At 48.9% G+C, this 15,938-nt stretch overlaps 1 protein-coding gene across 8 annotated transcripts in view; it reads left to right on the forward strand.

Moving 5' to 3' along the window:
- The window catches only part of DTNB (dystrobrevin beta), a 150,040-nt gene that overhangs the window by 49,852 nt on the left and 84,250 nt on the right, over nt 1-15,938 (forward strand). For 6 of the 8 annotated variants that reach the window (XM_071547650.1, XM_071547654.1, XM_071547648.1 and 3 more), the window contains 2 exons: nt 11,265-11,342; nt 12,780-12,902. In XM_071547650.1, coding sequence (XP_071403751.1) covers nt 11,265-11,342; nt 12,780-12,902 — 201 coding nt within the window. The remainder of the gene's footprint in view (nt 1-11,264; nt 11,343-12,779; nt 12,903-15,938) is intronic. The other 2 variants (XM_071547652.1, XM_071547653.1) reach the window with 1 other exon arrangement.

Consider the following 15,938-nt stretch of genomic DNA (forward strand, 5'->3'; position numbering starts at 1 on the left):
TTTCCATTGCCTTTATTACTTAGTGAAGATTGAGGGGGGAAATTTGGCACACTGGAGGTTACAGAACAGGGAGAACTGGTGGAAATGGCCCATAATGCTGCTAAAAGCAGATTGCAAATGGTGAATTACATGCACTGTCTTATTGGAAGAGTCTTTTGGAATGCTGAGGAGGTGTCTGTGTGTTTGAGGAAATCGTGTCCCTCCCAAAGGAAAATCCCAGCCAATGTCCCTGAAGATGTGGCTGGAAAACACAGTTTTGGTTGCAGAAGCTGCTGCTGGTGGGAGGTGTTTCTGCCAGAGCTGCACGTGGGGTTTGGTGTGTGGGGCAGGAGCTTGGGGAGCTGGGAAGGGAGTTTGGGGAGCTGGGAAGGGAGTTTGGGGAGCTGGGAAGGGAATGTTTGGGGAGCTGGGAAGGGAGAGTTTGGGGAGCTGTGGATGGGAGTTTGGGGAGCTGGGAAGGGAGTTTGGGGAGCTGGGAAGGGAGTGTTTGGAGAGCTGGGAAGGGAGTGTTTGGGGAGCTGGGAAGGGAGTTTGGGGAGCTGGGAAGGGAATGTTTGGGGAGCTGGGAAGGGAGAGTTTGGGGAGCTGGGAAGGGAGTGTTTGGGGAGCTGGGAAGGGAGAGTTTGGGGAGCTGTGGATGGGAGTTTGGGGAGCTGGGAAGGGAATGTTTGGGGAGCTGGGAAGGGAATGTTTGGGGAGCTGGGAAGGGAATGTTTGGGGAGCTGGGAAGGGAGAGTTTGGGGAGCTGGGAAGGGAGTTTTTGGGGAGCTGGGAAGGGAGTTTGGGGAGCTGGGAAGGGAATGTTTGGGGAGCTGGGAAGGGAATGTTTGGGGAGTTGGGAAGGGAATGTTTGGGGAGCTGGGAAGGGAATGTTTGGGGAGCTGGTGTTGCCCGTTCACAGAAACACAAACCGACAGAGTATCAGTTTATGCGGTGCTTTATTTGCTGGGCCCGGGAAACCTGGGGACTACTGTCCTAAGCCAGGATTCCAATGAGCCGTTCTTGAAGACAGCTTTTATACTTTTTCTACAGCGTTGTACGTGCACAAAGACACACGGTCTCGTTCATAAATCAGTTACATAGGTTATATGTATACAATTGATGTCCGTCTCCAAGGGTTAAAAATCTACCACGCTCGTCTAGCACAGGATTCTGGTTAATTAGGCCCCCATCACCAAACCCCTTACATATGTTGATTCTAATCTTATCTTTAAGCAACAGTTTGTTTTCTTCCTCAGGTTCTATTTACTTCACTAATCGCTTTAATTATTGTCCTGCTGTTCCTAGCAAGTTCCCAATAGTTTCTGGGCCCCCACTACTGTTTCAAGTTACCTCACCACAGGCCCAGTTAAACCCCGTAAACCTTAGCATAACTACTTCCACAGTTAGATTTACAAATATATTTGTAACAACTCCCCCCTTTTGAGCATCCTTCGAGCTTCTTTTTCGCAAGGATGCTCAATCATTCAAATAGTTGCCTCCGAATAGGGCGGAGGAGCTGACATATTAGGATTCAAAGCTCCCGGTATAATCATTTCTTTCCGAGTGACAGCCTTGATCACTTGGCGTGTGTGCTGACCTTCTTTTAGAATCATTCCTAAAAGACACCTATAAACAATTAAAAGTGCCACAACAATTATTACGATTGATATTGCATACTGTATAATCGAGGAGAGCCAACCAGAGACCTGGATTCCTAGGGAACTAAAGATTTGTCCAATCCAGTTATGTTCTGCTTCTTCTTTTACCTCACGTACCTTATTTTCGATTTGTCCCAATTGACGAATGTCATTCTCGACATCTTGAGTAACATTAGGGATGTGTATACAGCAGTGCTCATTTCTACCATGCAAATACCCACAAACACCGTGTTCTTTGAGAAGTATCATGTCCAAAGCCATTCTATTCTGTAAAGTCACCCTAGAAGTAGCCTGCAATTGGATAATTATAGCTTTGAATCCTTTCCTGGTTACCGCTGCCAATCTTTCAGTTTGACCCATTAATTTAAACAACATCTCCCTATTCCGATAGGAGGCAACTGGTGCAAACAAAGATTCTAGAGCCCACCCAAATTTAACTCCCCCTGAGGGTTCATGCCAACCTTCTTTATCTAATCCTAAATCCTGCAAATCCTGATCCACACTTCGTCTACTTCGTAGTTGTTTTTCTTCCTTAGTTAATTTTGATTCCTTCCAAAAAGGGCATAATGTAGGAATTCCTAAAGTAATTTGTGTAATCAGTCCATCTAAGGGCAAGTGAGTTGTCCACTGCCCGTGTCCTAGTACCCATACTAAATTTCCCGGGCTATGTACAGTTGAGTATTTACAATTAACAGCCTTCTCTTCCTGTTCTATAGTAATATAATGTTTATATCTTCTACACTCACATCCCCACTTCAATACCATTTTTACGGGAACAAGTCCTATCTGATCCTCCGGAGTGTCACATGTAAATACTTGGGTACAATTCCATTCTTCTAGCTGCGTATGAAAATACCTGGAAGAGGTTTCAGTGGTAAGAACCTTTAGGTGTGACTGATCTTCTGTTCCTGTCCACTGTATACACCACTGCACCTTGCCAATATAGCTATAATGCTCCAAGACACTAGAACCCCAAGTAGTTTTCCATTTTTTCCAGATATCAACATCATGAGTAACATTCCGGCATTCTATAGTATATTGTTGTTTTCCCCATTTTATATTTTGTCGTGGTGCCCCAGTACGGGCGTGATCACAGGGTTCATCAAAAGGGGGTTCGATATAACATCTACCTGTGTCCCTTTGCCATACATAATACGTAGGTTTCTTTTTGCACTCTGTTTCTGTCATTACCCGTTTAGTCAAACATATATCAGCCCCTTTCGATTCTGGTCGAGGTACTTTTCCAAATACTTTATGACATGTCCATGAAAAATTCTTGCCTGATAATGGCATAACAGTTACGGGGATTACCCCCCACGGAATAGGATCACTTGCAGTCCGGGGCATAGGTAAACAGGAGGTAATCTGAGATACATTTTGTATCAAACCAAAATCTCTAATTAGACCTATCACTAAGTTTTCACGATGTCCATATTCCTTTTCCCAACCTACCCCTGAATTCGGGGAGTCAGTGACAGGTTCCTGATCAGAGGAACCTATCACCCGTAACTCTACATTTCCCTGGTCCCTACTACTTTGAACTGTTTTTGTACATGTATAGTGTCCCGTCCACATTTTTGTAGCTTTCGGTATATGCATGATAGAAGTGCCCCTTCGCATCCTTTCATCCCAAGTCAATTTTGAAGTCAATTCTTGATCGTCATCGGCCCCATCCCATCGAGCCTTCCATCCAGCTTTAATTTCTCGGAAACCAACTCTCTGATCGCAAATAAATAAACAAGTTAGATTGACAGCGTTCCCTTCACGTACAGTTACATAAGATCTTGGAACTTCAACCGTTACCACCCCTCCCACTGGAACAATCCACCACCATAATATCAGGGCTGACTTCGCAATATTAATCGGGTGGGTGACAGTGGTTCTACTGTCCATTTCAGAGGAACCTTTTTCACCCTGGTGTAATGGATCCAGTTGTCGATCCCTTGAACCTTGACGGCGGTATATGTAGTCATGATCACTTGGTGAGGTCCGTCCCATCTCTCCTTCAACGGCTCCTCAGACCACTTTCGCACATACACCTGGTCACCCGGAAGAATATCGTGTGCTGGATTCTCCAGGGGTAAAGGCCGATTCCACTGCAACATCCCTCTGATTGCTGTAAGAGTTTTATTCAGAGCCAAAACATAATTAAGCAACATTTGATCCCCAGTTAAATGAGGGTCCCCCTGATATGTAGCAGCATGATAGGGTTTCCCATACAAAATCTCATATGGGCTAACTCCCACCCTTTCCCTGGGTTTAATTCTGATTCTTAGCAGAGCTAAAGGCAATGCCTGCGGCCATTTTATTTCTGCTTCTTGGCAAATTTTTGTAATTTGATTTTTCAATGTTTGATTCATCCGTTCTACCTGTCCGCTAGACTGAGGCCTCCAAGGGGTATGTAAATCCCAGGAAATTCCCAAAACTCTGGAAAGATCCTGAACAATCCCAGCCACAAAGTGGGGTCCCCTATCTGATGAAATTCCTAAAGGCACTCCAAACCTCGGAATAATCTCCTTTAACAACGTTTTAACCACCTCCTTTGCCCGATTAGTTCTGCAGGGAAAAGCCTCTGGCCATCCTGAAAAGGTACACACATAAACCAACAAATGTTTAAAATGTTGGGCTTTAGGAAACTCAGAAAAATCCACCTGCCAATAATCCCCAGGCTGTGGCCCCACTTTAATTATCCCCATTTTTACCTGTTTCCTTACCACTGGATTGTTTTTAATACATACCGCACACATGGCATTGATCCTCTTTGCTAATGTTAACATCTGGTTTGAGAATATTTCTTTCCTTAAAAATTTTACTAACGCCTCTGCACCCCAATGGCACTTATTGTGTTCCACTTCAAGCACCTGCTTCATGATTTTTACCGGCAGTATCACTTGACCAACAGGGGTTACATACCATCCTTTGATATTCTTCCGTGCACACATCATTTGTGCAAGTTTCTCGTCCTCTGGAGAATAATGAGGCACTGTCTCCATATAAGATGCAGCGGGGTTTTCCCGGGTTGGTAATAACGCCATCTGAGTCCATACTTCCCGGGCAACCTGGCGTGCCACCTGGTCTGCTTGTTAATTACCTTGAAATTCTTTCCCCGAATCGTTTTGATGCCCTTTAACATGCATGATTGCTACTGCGGTAGGCTTATAAATTGCTTCCAACAACTGGAGGATTTCTTCCCGATGTTTTATTGAAGACCCCTGTGAATTAAGCAGTCCACGCTCTTTCCACAGGGCTCCATGCACATGCACTACTCCAAAGGCATACTTAGAATCGGTCCAAATGTTCACCTTTTTCCCTTGGCTTAAAATTAGAGCTCGCACCAAAGCCCAAACTTCAGCTTTTTGCGCTGAGGTACCCGGTGGTAGTGCTTTTGCTTCCACTGTCTGTCGCAGGGTGACCACTGCATATCCAGCATACCTGGTGCCGTTTTCCACAAAGCTGGATCCGTCTGTGAATAGTTCCCAGTCAGGGTCCGGTAATGGTTCATCTTTTAAGTCCTTGCGACTGGCATAAACCTGTTCAATCATTTCGACACAGTCGTGCTCCAATTTCCCTTCCTCCTGAGTAGACATCAAAAATTCTGCCGGGTTAAGGTGGTTGGTTAGTTTTAATTCGATATCGTCCTGCTCCCTTAGCAGGGCCTGATATTGGAGCATACGACTTGAGGAGAGCCAATGTCCCCCCTTTTGTTCCAACACAGTAATCACCATGTGGGGCACATAGACTGTCATATGTTTTCCCAAAGTCAATTTGCGAGCTTCCTGTATCAGTATCACGGTAGCTGCTACCGCCCTCAAGCACCCCGGCCAACCACTACTCACTGCGTCCAGCTGTTTAGAGAAATACCCCACTGGCCTCTTCCACGACCCCAGTTTCTGGGTGAGGACTCCCAACGCCAGCTGCTGTTTCTCATGCACATATAATTGAAAATCCTTGGTCAGGTCGGGCAGTCCCAAGGCCGGCGCTTCCTTAAGGGCTTGTTTCAATTTTTGAAACGCTTTTTCTTCTGCTGGCTCCCAGGTAAACACCTGCTTCTTTACAGCCTCATACAATGGTTTAGCCATTAGTCCATAGTTAGGGATCCACAGCCGGCACCATCCAGTCATTCCTAGGAAAGATCTTAACTCATGGTGATTACGAGGCACTGGAATGTCACAGATTGCTTTTATGCGGTTCGTTCCCAATCTAGTACCCCTTGGGAAATTTCACAACCCAGGTAGATAACTTTCTGTTTTGCCAACTGTGCCTTTTCCCTAGAAACTCGGTATCCCGCTTGCCCCAACATGTTCAATAGATCAATAGTCAGTTTACAACAGAGTTCTCGTTCTGTGGCTCCCAGGAATATATCGTCTGTGTATTGTAGAATTACATATGAAAAAGGTGAATCTTTTACCTGAGTAGTTCTCCATTCTTCCAATTCTTTGGCTAGCTGATTACCAAATATAGTAGGTGACGATTTGAATCCTTGAGGCAGTCTGGTCCAAGTCAGTTGGCACTTCTGTCTCGTGTCTGGATTTTCCCATTCGAATGCAAAGATGTGCTGACTCTCAAGTGCCAGGGTATGCAGAAAAAGGCGTCTTTCAAGTCAATTACCGTAAACCACTGAAATTTCTCAGAGACAGATGTTAACAGCGTATACGGATTAGCTACCACAGGATATATATCTTTAGTGATTGCGTTAACTGCCCTTAAATCCTGCACCAGTCTGTATTTTCCATTTGGCTTCACTATTGGAAAAATAGGGGTATTATATTCTGATTCACATTCCCTTAATATTCCCAATTTCACAAACTGATCAGTCATTGGAGCTATTCCCTTTCTTGCTTCAAGCCTTATTGGGTATTGTTTCACCCTTACCGGTTGCGCTCCTTCCTTCAGTTTTACTACTACCGGCTCAGCCGCTTTCGATTTACCAGGGATCCCCGTCTCCCAAACCCACGGAGCCACAGCCTGCTCTGTCACCTCTGGTATCGTCTCTGGTTCTACTTCCTTAATCATAAACATTTTTGCTAAGTTTTCTTCTGGTATTTCCAATTTTACCCTATCCTTATCAAATATTATTCTTGCTTGTAAAACCGAAAGCAAATCTCTTCCAAGTAGTGACTCTGGGCTGTTCGGCATATATAAAAATTGATGATCAAATTCCTTCCCCCCAAATTTAATATCAAGCGGCCGCAGGAATGTCCTTTCCTCTACTTCCCCAGACACCCCAACAACCAGTACTTTCGATTCACTCAAAACTCCCCGTAATTCGTTTACTGCCGAATAACTAGCCCCAGTATCCACCCTAAATTCTACCGGCTCCCCCTCTATTTCCATGACCACCTTAAGATCCTGGTCTAGTCAGCTTTGAGTTTGAGTGTTTCCCATCATCAGTGCCTGAGCGACACTTTGTGGATTATTCGCAAATGGATTCATTCCATTCCCCACAGCACTGACCAAGTTAACCCCGGGCAAAGAACTGCCACCCATTTGCATTCCTTGGCTGAGCGGGCATTCGTTCTTCCAATGTCCAAATCCCTTACAAAAGGCACATTGATTAGGTCCCAACATCCCGCGCATATTCATCCCTTGATTGCCGAAGCCACCCCTTCCAAGTCCGCCTCGCCCTCGGCTCCGGCCCCGACCCCTAAAATTTCCTGTATTTCCCCCTGTCGCTTGCTTCAATACTGCCAACATACCTGCCTGCTGCTTCTTTGTCGTCTCCTTTTCCCTATTATTATATACTTTCCATGCCACCTCTAACAGCTTTTCTAAGTTCCGCATTTCTTCTCCTTCTAATTTTTGCAGCTTTTTCCTAATATCCTCCTGAGACTGTCCCATAAATATTAAAGCCAACTGAAGTTTACCAGGTTCTGATTCTACATCCAAGTTAGTATATTTTCGAGCCGTATCCTTCAACCTCTCCAAAAATGCCGACGGAGATTCTCCCTTCTCCTGCCGAACCGAATACAGTTTCGACCAATTCATTGTTTTAGGAATGCCATCTCGAATTCCTTCAACCAACAACTCCTGATATGCCTTAAGCGCCTCATATCCCCTGGCTGTATTAGGATTCCATCCTGGGTCATCCCTCGGCACTAACTCATTAACCGTACTATGGGTTACCTGAGCCCTTATCATGTCCCTAGCCCGGTCAGTCATAACTTTCATCACCATCTCCTTTTCAGTAGAATCCATAAGAGTATCTAACAGAACTTGGAGGTCATTCCAGTCTGGTGTTTGCGCCTTAATAACCATTTTTACTACCCGTGCAACCTTCTCCGGATTCTCCCGATAAGCTCCGGCTGACTGTTTCCAAATCATCAAATCGCTAGGTGAAAACGGGACCTTAACTATAACCCTTCCACCATCTGCCCCCACGGCCTCCCGTAGAGGTGCCATCAATTTAGGCCGCACGTCCCCCTCCTTCCCCTTTTGCCTTCCCCGGCGTGTGCGTCCAGTTAATGGGGTTCTTTGTACATCACCCCTATTATCTAGCTCCGACTCTTCGTCTGAAGAGGAGGGAGCAGAGGTCTTTCCTTTTCCTATTTTAAGGCTTTCAAGAGAGGGACACGGAGGTGCACTAGGGGAGACCAACAGCGACACATCTTCCTCCGGGGGCTCAATAAAGCGCAACTTTCGCTCTTTACAACCCACACATTCATTATTAATAGTTTCCAAAACCAGCATACCACATTCTTTTAACCATTCAGTTTTTCCTTTTAAATGATAAAACAAATCTAAGTAAGGTATCTCATCCCATTTATCATTTTCCCTTAAGAAACCCATCAAAGGGGCGATAATCTCCGTAGTCATTGTACCATTCCGCGGCCATTGCATTCCCCCCGTTTCATATTCTGGCCAAACATGATTACAGTAATCAATCAAGTTCTTTTTCTTCATAGTTTGTTCAAAATTCCCCGTTTTCCAGTGCTTCAACAAACACCCGAGGGGGGAATCCTCGGGAATATCCTTATCGTTAGAAGACATTATCCCACAGCTCCCGAATGACAACAGAAACACGTACGACGCTGCGACTAACCACCAACCTATATCCCCAACTTGCCAATTCTAGTCGCTACCGAATGGCAAGTACCGGACCTGCACGAATTCTATGTACGTGTCTTACGGCCGGTGCCCAGGCTTCCAATACCAACCAACCAATCTTACCACCCCCATTCAGAATAAAGCCACCCCCCTTTCAAAATAAAGCACCTTCGGGCTCACCTCTATGTAGTTGTCCGACGGGCGCGGGGCCGGGCACGAACTGATGACTCCCCGAGGAAACTGCTCGGTGCCGGCTTGGAGTGGATCAGGACGCGAACCGCCCCAGCAACCCTCGGAGCCCCACGTTTGGGCGCCAGAAAACTGTTGCCCGTTCACAGAAACACAAACCGACAGAGTATCAGTTTATGCGGTGCTTTATTTGCTGGGCCCGGGAAACCTGGGGACTACTGTCCTAAGCCAGGATTCCAATGAGCCGTTCTTGAAGACAGCTTTTATACTTTTTCTACAGCGTTGTACGTGCACAAAGACACACGGTCTCGTTCATAAATCAGTTACATAGGTTATATGTATACAATTGATGTCCGTCTCCAAGGGTTAAAAATCTACCACGCTCGTCTAGCACAGGATTCTGGTTAATTAGGCCCCCATCACCAAACCCCTTACATATGTTGATTCTAATCTTATCTTTAAGCAACAGTTTGTTTTCTTCCTCAGGTTCTATTTACTTCACTAATCGCTTTAATTATTGTCCTGCTGTTCCTAGCAAGTTCCCAATAGTTTCTGGGCCCCCACTACTGTTTCAAGTTACCTCACCACAGGCCCAGTTAAACCCCGTAAACCTTAGCATAACTACTTCCACAGTTAGATTTACAAATATATTTGTAACACTGGGAAGGGAGAGTTTGGGGAGCTGGGAAGGGAATGTTTGGAGAGCTGTGGATGGGACATTCCATGTGCTCAGTCACAGGGAAGTAAGGGGGGAACTAAAGAAGGGAGGAAAGCCCCATTAATTAACTGCTCGTTACCATGGATGTGTTTGCCTGTGCACTGGCCAAATAAAGGGCTCCCAAACGCCCCGGGGGCACATCCCAGCTCGGGATCATCCCATTCCTGCTTTTCTGGACAGCAGGAATTGCCTTTCCCAAAGGAGCACATGCAGTAACCGTCTTAACACCAAATAATGTCTTGGTGAAAAGTTGTATTTAGAGTAACTTTAACATAAACATGAGCACAATTATTTCTGGGCGATCTGTCCAGAGAGAGGATGAGAAGTGAAGTGGTTTTCCCTCAAATCCTGCCTGGAGGAGGCAGGAATTCCTACAGGAATATGTCCTCTCTGATTTCAGGTGTTTGACATCCACGGGATTTTTCCAGTGATTGATTGATTCCTTGGATTACTGGGCTCTGAATATGGTTAAATGAAACAGGAATCTTAAGGCAATTCCTGGCGTTGGCACATCCAGGGGAGGAGCAGGATTCGTGTTGCTGAACAGGGAATGTCAGGGGTGCAAACAGGTGAAGCACCTTCTGTGCCTTGTGCTGCAGGAATTGGAGCTGCCATTCCTGGGAATGAACCTCGGGATTAACTGCAGCAAATCTGACTGGGCACGAATGCAAAGGTGGTGGCAAATACAGATCTCTGGGGACTGTAGTCCGTGTTCCAGGAGAGCTGGAGAGGGACTGGGGACAAGGACAGGACAAGGGGAATGGCTTCCCACTGCCAGAGGAGGGACAGGGTTAGGTGGGATATTGGGAAGGAATTCCTGGCTGGGAGGGTGGGCAGGCCCTGGCACAGGTTGGGCAGAGCAGCTGTGGCTGCCCCATCCCTGGCAGTGTCCAAGGCCAGGCTGGAACACCCTGGGACAGTGGGAGGTGTCCCTGCCCATGGCAGGGGTGGCACTGGGTGGGTTTCAAATCTCATTTCAAAGGTTGATGGTTGTCTTTGGGTGTCACTGGAGGGTAAACATCAGCAAATACTGATTCCGTGACTGGAGCTGCTGTGGTTCTCCCCTCCCTGCAGCTCAGACCCAGTGGCAGAGCTGTCCAAGGACATCCCCTGGGGGCTCCCCATGTCCCCCAGTCCCTGCACAGCCACCAGCACACGGTGGCCTCAGCTCCCTGCACTGGGAAACAGTCAGGGTTTAAGGATGCAGATAAGTGGCTCATCAGTCCCTGGCTGGGCTTTATGGGACAGTGAGGAACACGAGGCTACATCCATTTGTTTATTCCAACCAACCTGATCTTATTAAAACGAGCCCCAGGCAGGTGGTGTGTGTGGTGATGGTACCAGTGAGTGCTCCTTGTAATAAATCTTTGCTTCATTTCTTTAAACATTGGAAAAAACTGCCCTGATTTGAATGGTTCCTACATTTGCTTGAGCTCCTGGGCAGTGCCACAGGTGAGTTGTGTGGTCAGAAATGCTCCTTTTGTCTCCATTGTAGTGTAGCACAGGAACTGGGGGAAGCGCTGGAGCTCCTCAGGCACCGCTCTGTGGGGCAATTCCTGCTGCTGCTTTGGGCCTGTCGCTGTCCCAGGGCACAGGGATGGCTTTTCCAAGGGATGGGTTGTTTGCTTTTCGTTTGTTTCAGTGACTAACAGGCCCAACCCCTTGCCTTGCAGCCCCCCTCGGCCTGTGAGTAACATGAACGAGGCCATGGTGACCCACGTGTCCTCCGGAGCACCCACGCCCACCAAAAGGTACTTGTGCCTCGCAGCTCGGGGGGGTTCCTGGGAGAAGTGCTAAATACAGACTGTTCCATCCCTCCTCATACATCCCAAGTCAGTGGCACTGCAGGATGGGTGTGCAGCACCCCAGAGAGGAGGAATCCTCTGCAGGGATCTTTCTGTTCTCTCCAGAGGGGTTTTCATTTACTGAGTCATGTTATTGCATGAGAGTGACTGGGGAAACACAGGAGGAGGTTTTTGTTTCCCTCTCTGAGTAGAATGTGACTTCCCAAGCTCTCCTGGGAAGGGCTGGTCTTGTTGTGTCCTGGGCTGCTCTTCTTGCCAAGGGTGATCCTGTTCTGCTGGGCACATTCCACGTGGTGGTGGCCCCACATTCTCCACCCCACACACAGCTCAGCTCCCAAAGCTGGAGCTCCCGTGTCTGCCAGAGGCGTTTAGGGTCAAGTTGACTTTGGGTTTGTATTTACTTAGAGATAGATATGGAAATTATCATATGGTTGAGGGTCTGTAAATGAGCAAAAAGCTCCCTGAGTGCTGTGTTTGCACTTTGCTGTCTTGCTAAGGGGGAACAGGGAGGTGGAGACTGTGCTTGGCAAAGCTGTGAATGAGTAAATGTTCCTGCAGGGGATGAGGAGCTGAACTGTCACTATGTCAGTGGCAAGGGGGGCTCCAGAGGCAAAGCAGAGCTGCATTTCCAGCAGGCAGAGCCACCATCCATGGGCTTTCCTTCTACTTTCCTTGACAAAACAAGTCAGTTGTGTCTGTGGGTTCTGTCTGCCTGTGTGAAAGTGATCCCCAAATCCTCCTGGAAATCTTTCCAGGGGGTGTCTGGCAGTGCTGACAGATGTGCAATGACTGGGTGACCTCAGACTTGGGTGTGGGGAGTGCCCATCACTGGAGGCTTTCCAGGTGCAGTGGACAAGGGGTCAGATAACCTTTCCTAGGCTCCTTTCCCCTGAAAGGGAGGACCAGGCAGTCTTGGGATTCGGGAGGAATTGGTTGCAGGAAAGGGTGGGCAGGCCCTGGCAGGGGCTGCCCAGGGAGGTTTGGAGTGCCCAGCCCTGGAGGTGCCCAAGGCAGGACTGGCCGTGGCACTGAGTGCTCTGGGCTGGGGGACAAGGTGGGCATCAGGCACAGGGTGGGCTCCATGGGCTGGGAGGGCTTTGCCAAGGTGGGCATCGGGCACAGGGTGGGCTCCATGGGCTGGGAGGGCTTTGCCAAGGTGGGCATCGGGTACTGGGTGGGCTCCATGGGCTGTGAGGGCTTTGCCAGGGTGGGCATCAGGCACAGGGTGGGCTCCAGGGGCTCACAGGGCTTTGCCAACCTCAGGGATCCTGGGAATCTGTAAAATGCTCCTCCTGCAATCACCCTCTTCCTTAGTTTCTACTTCATGGTTTATCCATTTTTCCCCATTTTCTTAATCCAAACTGGATGATTCACATTTTACAGACACCCTGAATCCTGCAGTCCTGGAGCCCATCTCACTGTCAGGGGTGATCCTGGAGCCACCCTGCCCTGGCCTGGCCCACCAGCCTTTCAGCTCTTCCCAGCACAGGAGGAGTGTCTGTGCAGGTGGGTGGGATAGGTCCCTCTCTGTCTCAGGGAATAACGTGGTCCAGGAGCCATCACTCCTCTGCTTCCTTCCATCCCAAGGGTAATTCCCCTCTCAGGTTGTGTCTGCTGTGTCACCTGCACAGATCATGTCTGAGCTGGCAGAAGAGCCCACAGGAACAGACACTTCATTACTGAAGAGCAAAGGAGAGGATTCCAGTATTGGCTTTATGTCAAGTGCCAGTATTGATCCTAAAGTGCATTTTACACAAGGAAACTGGTTTTAAATCTTTCTTTTCATGTCAACACCCAGAAACTCCTTCCAGGTCCACCTTTCACACCCTCACTGCCAGCTGTGCTCCTGTGCCTCTGGGGCAGGGCCTTGCCTGCCTCTTCCTGAATTTGAGAAGGAAAAGTGATTCCTGGGAATTAGTTCTTGTTTGCTAACTCAGGCCTGTTACATCTGTGGGGGGAGCAGAGGGAAAGCATCAAAAGCCCTGGATGGTAACAAAAGGAATCTCCTTCATCCTCTGGGGCTGGTCCTTGGGCAGCCACTGCCCAGCAAGGCCCCAGGTCTTTGCAGGCAGCTCCAGTTTTGGAAACCTTGCAGATAAATACAGTGACTTCTCCTTTCAAAGCACTGAACTCTTCTGTTTTCTGGTAAATAACCCTTCCCTCAGAGACCAAAGGCAGTAACTCAGAATGGAGACCTTTGTAGCACATACACTTTACAGATTCCATCCCCACAAAGGCTTAGAAGTTGGAATAAACTTGGAATAAACACCAAAGCAACGACCTGACACTGCAAAAGGGTCATCGTGTCATCCTTTGCCCACAGTTTGCTCTGCCTGGGAGGTGAGACCATTCCAGAGGTCTGGAATGGCCCCAGACCTGGCCAGAACCAAGCTCTAGGAATCCAGGACACATCTGACTTTGAGGCATCACTGTTCCCATCTCAGCACCTGCCTCTTCCCAAGGTCCTGCCTCATCCCTCTTCAAGGATCCCAGAATTCTGGGATCAGAGTTTGCTTCCTCTGGCAGGTTCTGCAGCCCTTCATGGCAGGAGGATCCTCCTCTCTGTTCCTGCTCATTCCAGGGAAGGAACAGAGTGTTTCCTGGAGCTGGGGGAGCAGACAGCCTGTCCCAGGAGCAGGCAGGCATGTTTGCCTCCAGCATTGCAGCTCCTCAGGCTCTCAGATTCCAGAACTCCTCTGTAAGCCTGGGATGTACCTGAGGCTCTCAGTGGGACCCAAACCCAGCTCTGGAAAGGTGTTGTCCGTCAGACCCTGCTCAGTGCCTTGCTCCTTGCCCAGAGCCTCGTTGGGGTGGCCATGCACACCCAGCCAGGCCCTGGCACACTTGGTTTGGGTTTAATGACAGTGCTGAGGAGGGCAGGGCTTTTCCAGAGCTTCCCTGTGTGTCCAGCCGAGGTTCTGCTGGAGGGATCGGGGGCAGCTGTTCCAGGTTGCAGCATGTGTGGGATCCAGATGCTCTCTGCCTCTGCAGGGCTTCCCTGCTGGCATTGCTGAGTGGAAATACACTGAAAAGTTCTTCTAAAGTTGTATAAATGATCTCAATCCCACCCAAAGCAATGCTGTGTCCAGGTGTTAGTTGGTACTGCTGAAACCTTGGCTCAGGTCAAGTATAAGTATTTTAAAAAGAATATGGACACAGGTCAAAAGTCATTAAAAGAGAGCTGTGGAGCTGTGGGAATGTGATGCTAAGGGAGCATTATCTGTTCAGTTTACTGAGGGAGGGAGGGAGAGGTGTGACTTTGTGGCTATGTGACAATTGTTTGTAAATAGAGATATTGTAGAATCATGGAATGGTTGGGTGGGAAGGGACCTTAAAACTCATCCCATTTCACCCCCTGCCATGGGCAGGGACACCTCCCACCAGCCCAGGTTGCTTCAAGCCCTGTCCAGCCTGGCCTTGGACACTCCCAGGGATGGGGCAGCCACAGCTGCTCTGCCCAACCTGTGCCAGGGCCTGCCCACCCTCACAGACAGCAATTCCTTCCCAATATCCTACTTAACCTTCCCTCTGGCAGTGGGAAGCCATTCCCTGTATCCTGTCCCTCCAGCCCTTGTCCCCAGTCCCTCTCCAGCTCTCCTGGAGCCCCTTCAGGCCCTGCCAGGGGCTCTCAGGTGTCCCTGGAGCCTTCTCTTCTCCAGGTGACCCCCCCAGCTCTCCCAGCCTGGCTCCAAAGGGGCTCCAGCCCTGCAGCATCTCCGGGGCCTCCTCTGGCCTGGCTGCAGCAGCTCCACGTCCTTGTGCTGTTGTTGCCCCGGGCTGGGGCAGCTCTGCAGGGTTTGGGGTCTGCCCTGAGGGGGCAGAGGGGCAGAGTACCCCCTGTCCTGCTGTGGGACCAGCCCAGGGCATGGGAAGGCTCTGGGTGTGAGTGGTGCCCGCCCTCCAAATGTGCCTCCCCCCAGGTGGGAGCTGCACCTGGGGCTCAGGAGGAACAGGCAAACTGAATTCTTGGCTCTTGCCTCAGCTTGAAAGAGGCCCTGTGTGTCTCAGCACCTGCCCACCCATGTTGGGGTCATATTTCCCAGTGTTTGGAAGTGCCCTGACTGGAGCCTGGATGTGTTGGAGCATTATTGGGTCATCCATCACCCCGTTTGTCAGGGGGAGCAGCAGGTGGCTGTGCCTTTGTGTCCTTTCCTTTCAGCTGGAAGAGGAACAGGTGGCAGCAGTGAGTGACAGGGTGAGGTGAGGCAGGAGGAAATATCCCTGTTCTGTCAGGTCCCATCTGTGTGATTGCAGAGCCCTCCCCAGGATTTATGGCAGTGTCTCCTGCCCCAGGTGCATCCAGGATGTAAGTAAGGGATCATCAGTGACTGAAACTGGGGCCTCACTCCCCTGCTGGGGGCACTGCCCTGCCTTGGCAGCTCGAGGTGCTCCTGGGGGCAGGATGGGCTTTGGAGCTGCATTTCAGTGTCCTGGGGCTCCTCAAACTGGCCCCTTCTCACTTGGTTCCTGTTTCAGAGCCAGATTTGTTAATAAAATTATGATATATGTTCTATACCATAACAAATGCTGGATGAAAATGTG

This window comes from Pithys albifrons, chromosome 2, assembly GCF_047495875.1.
Source record: "Pithys albifrons albifrons isolate INPA30051 chromosome 2, PitAlb_v1, whole genome shotgun sequence".
Lineage (NCBI taxonomy): Eukaryota > Metazoa > Chordata > Aves > Passeriformes > Thamnophilidae > Pithys > Pithys albifrons.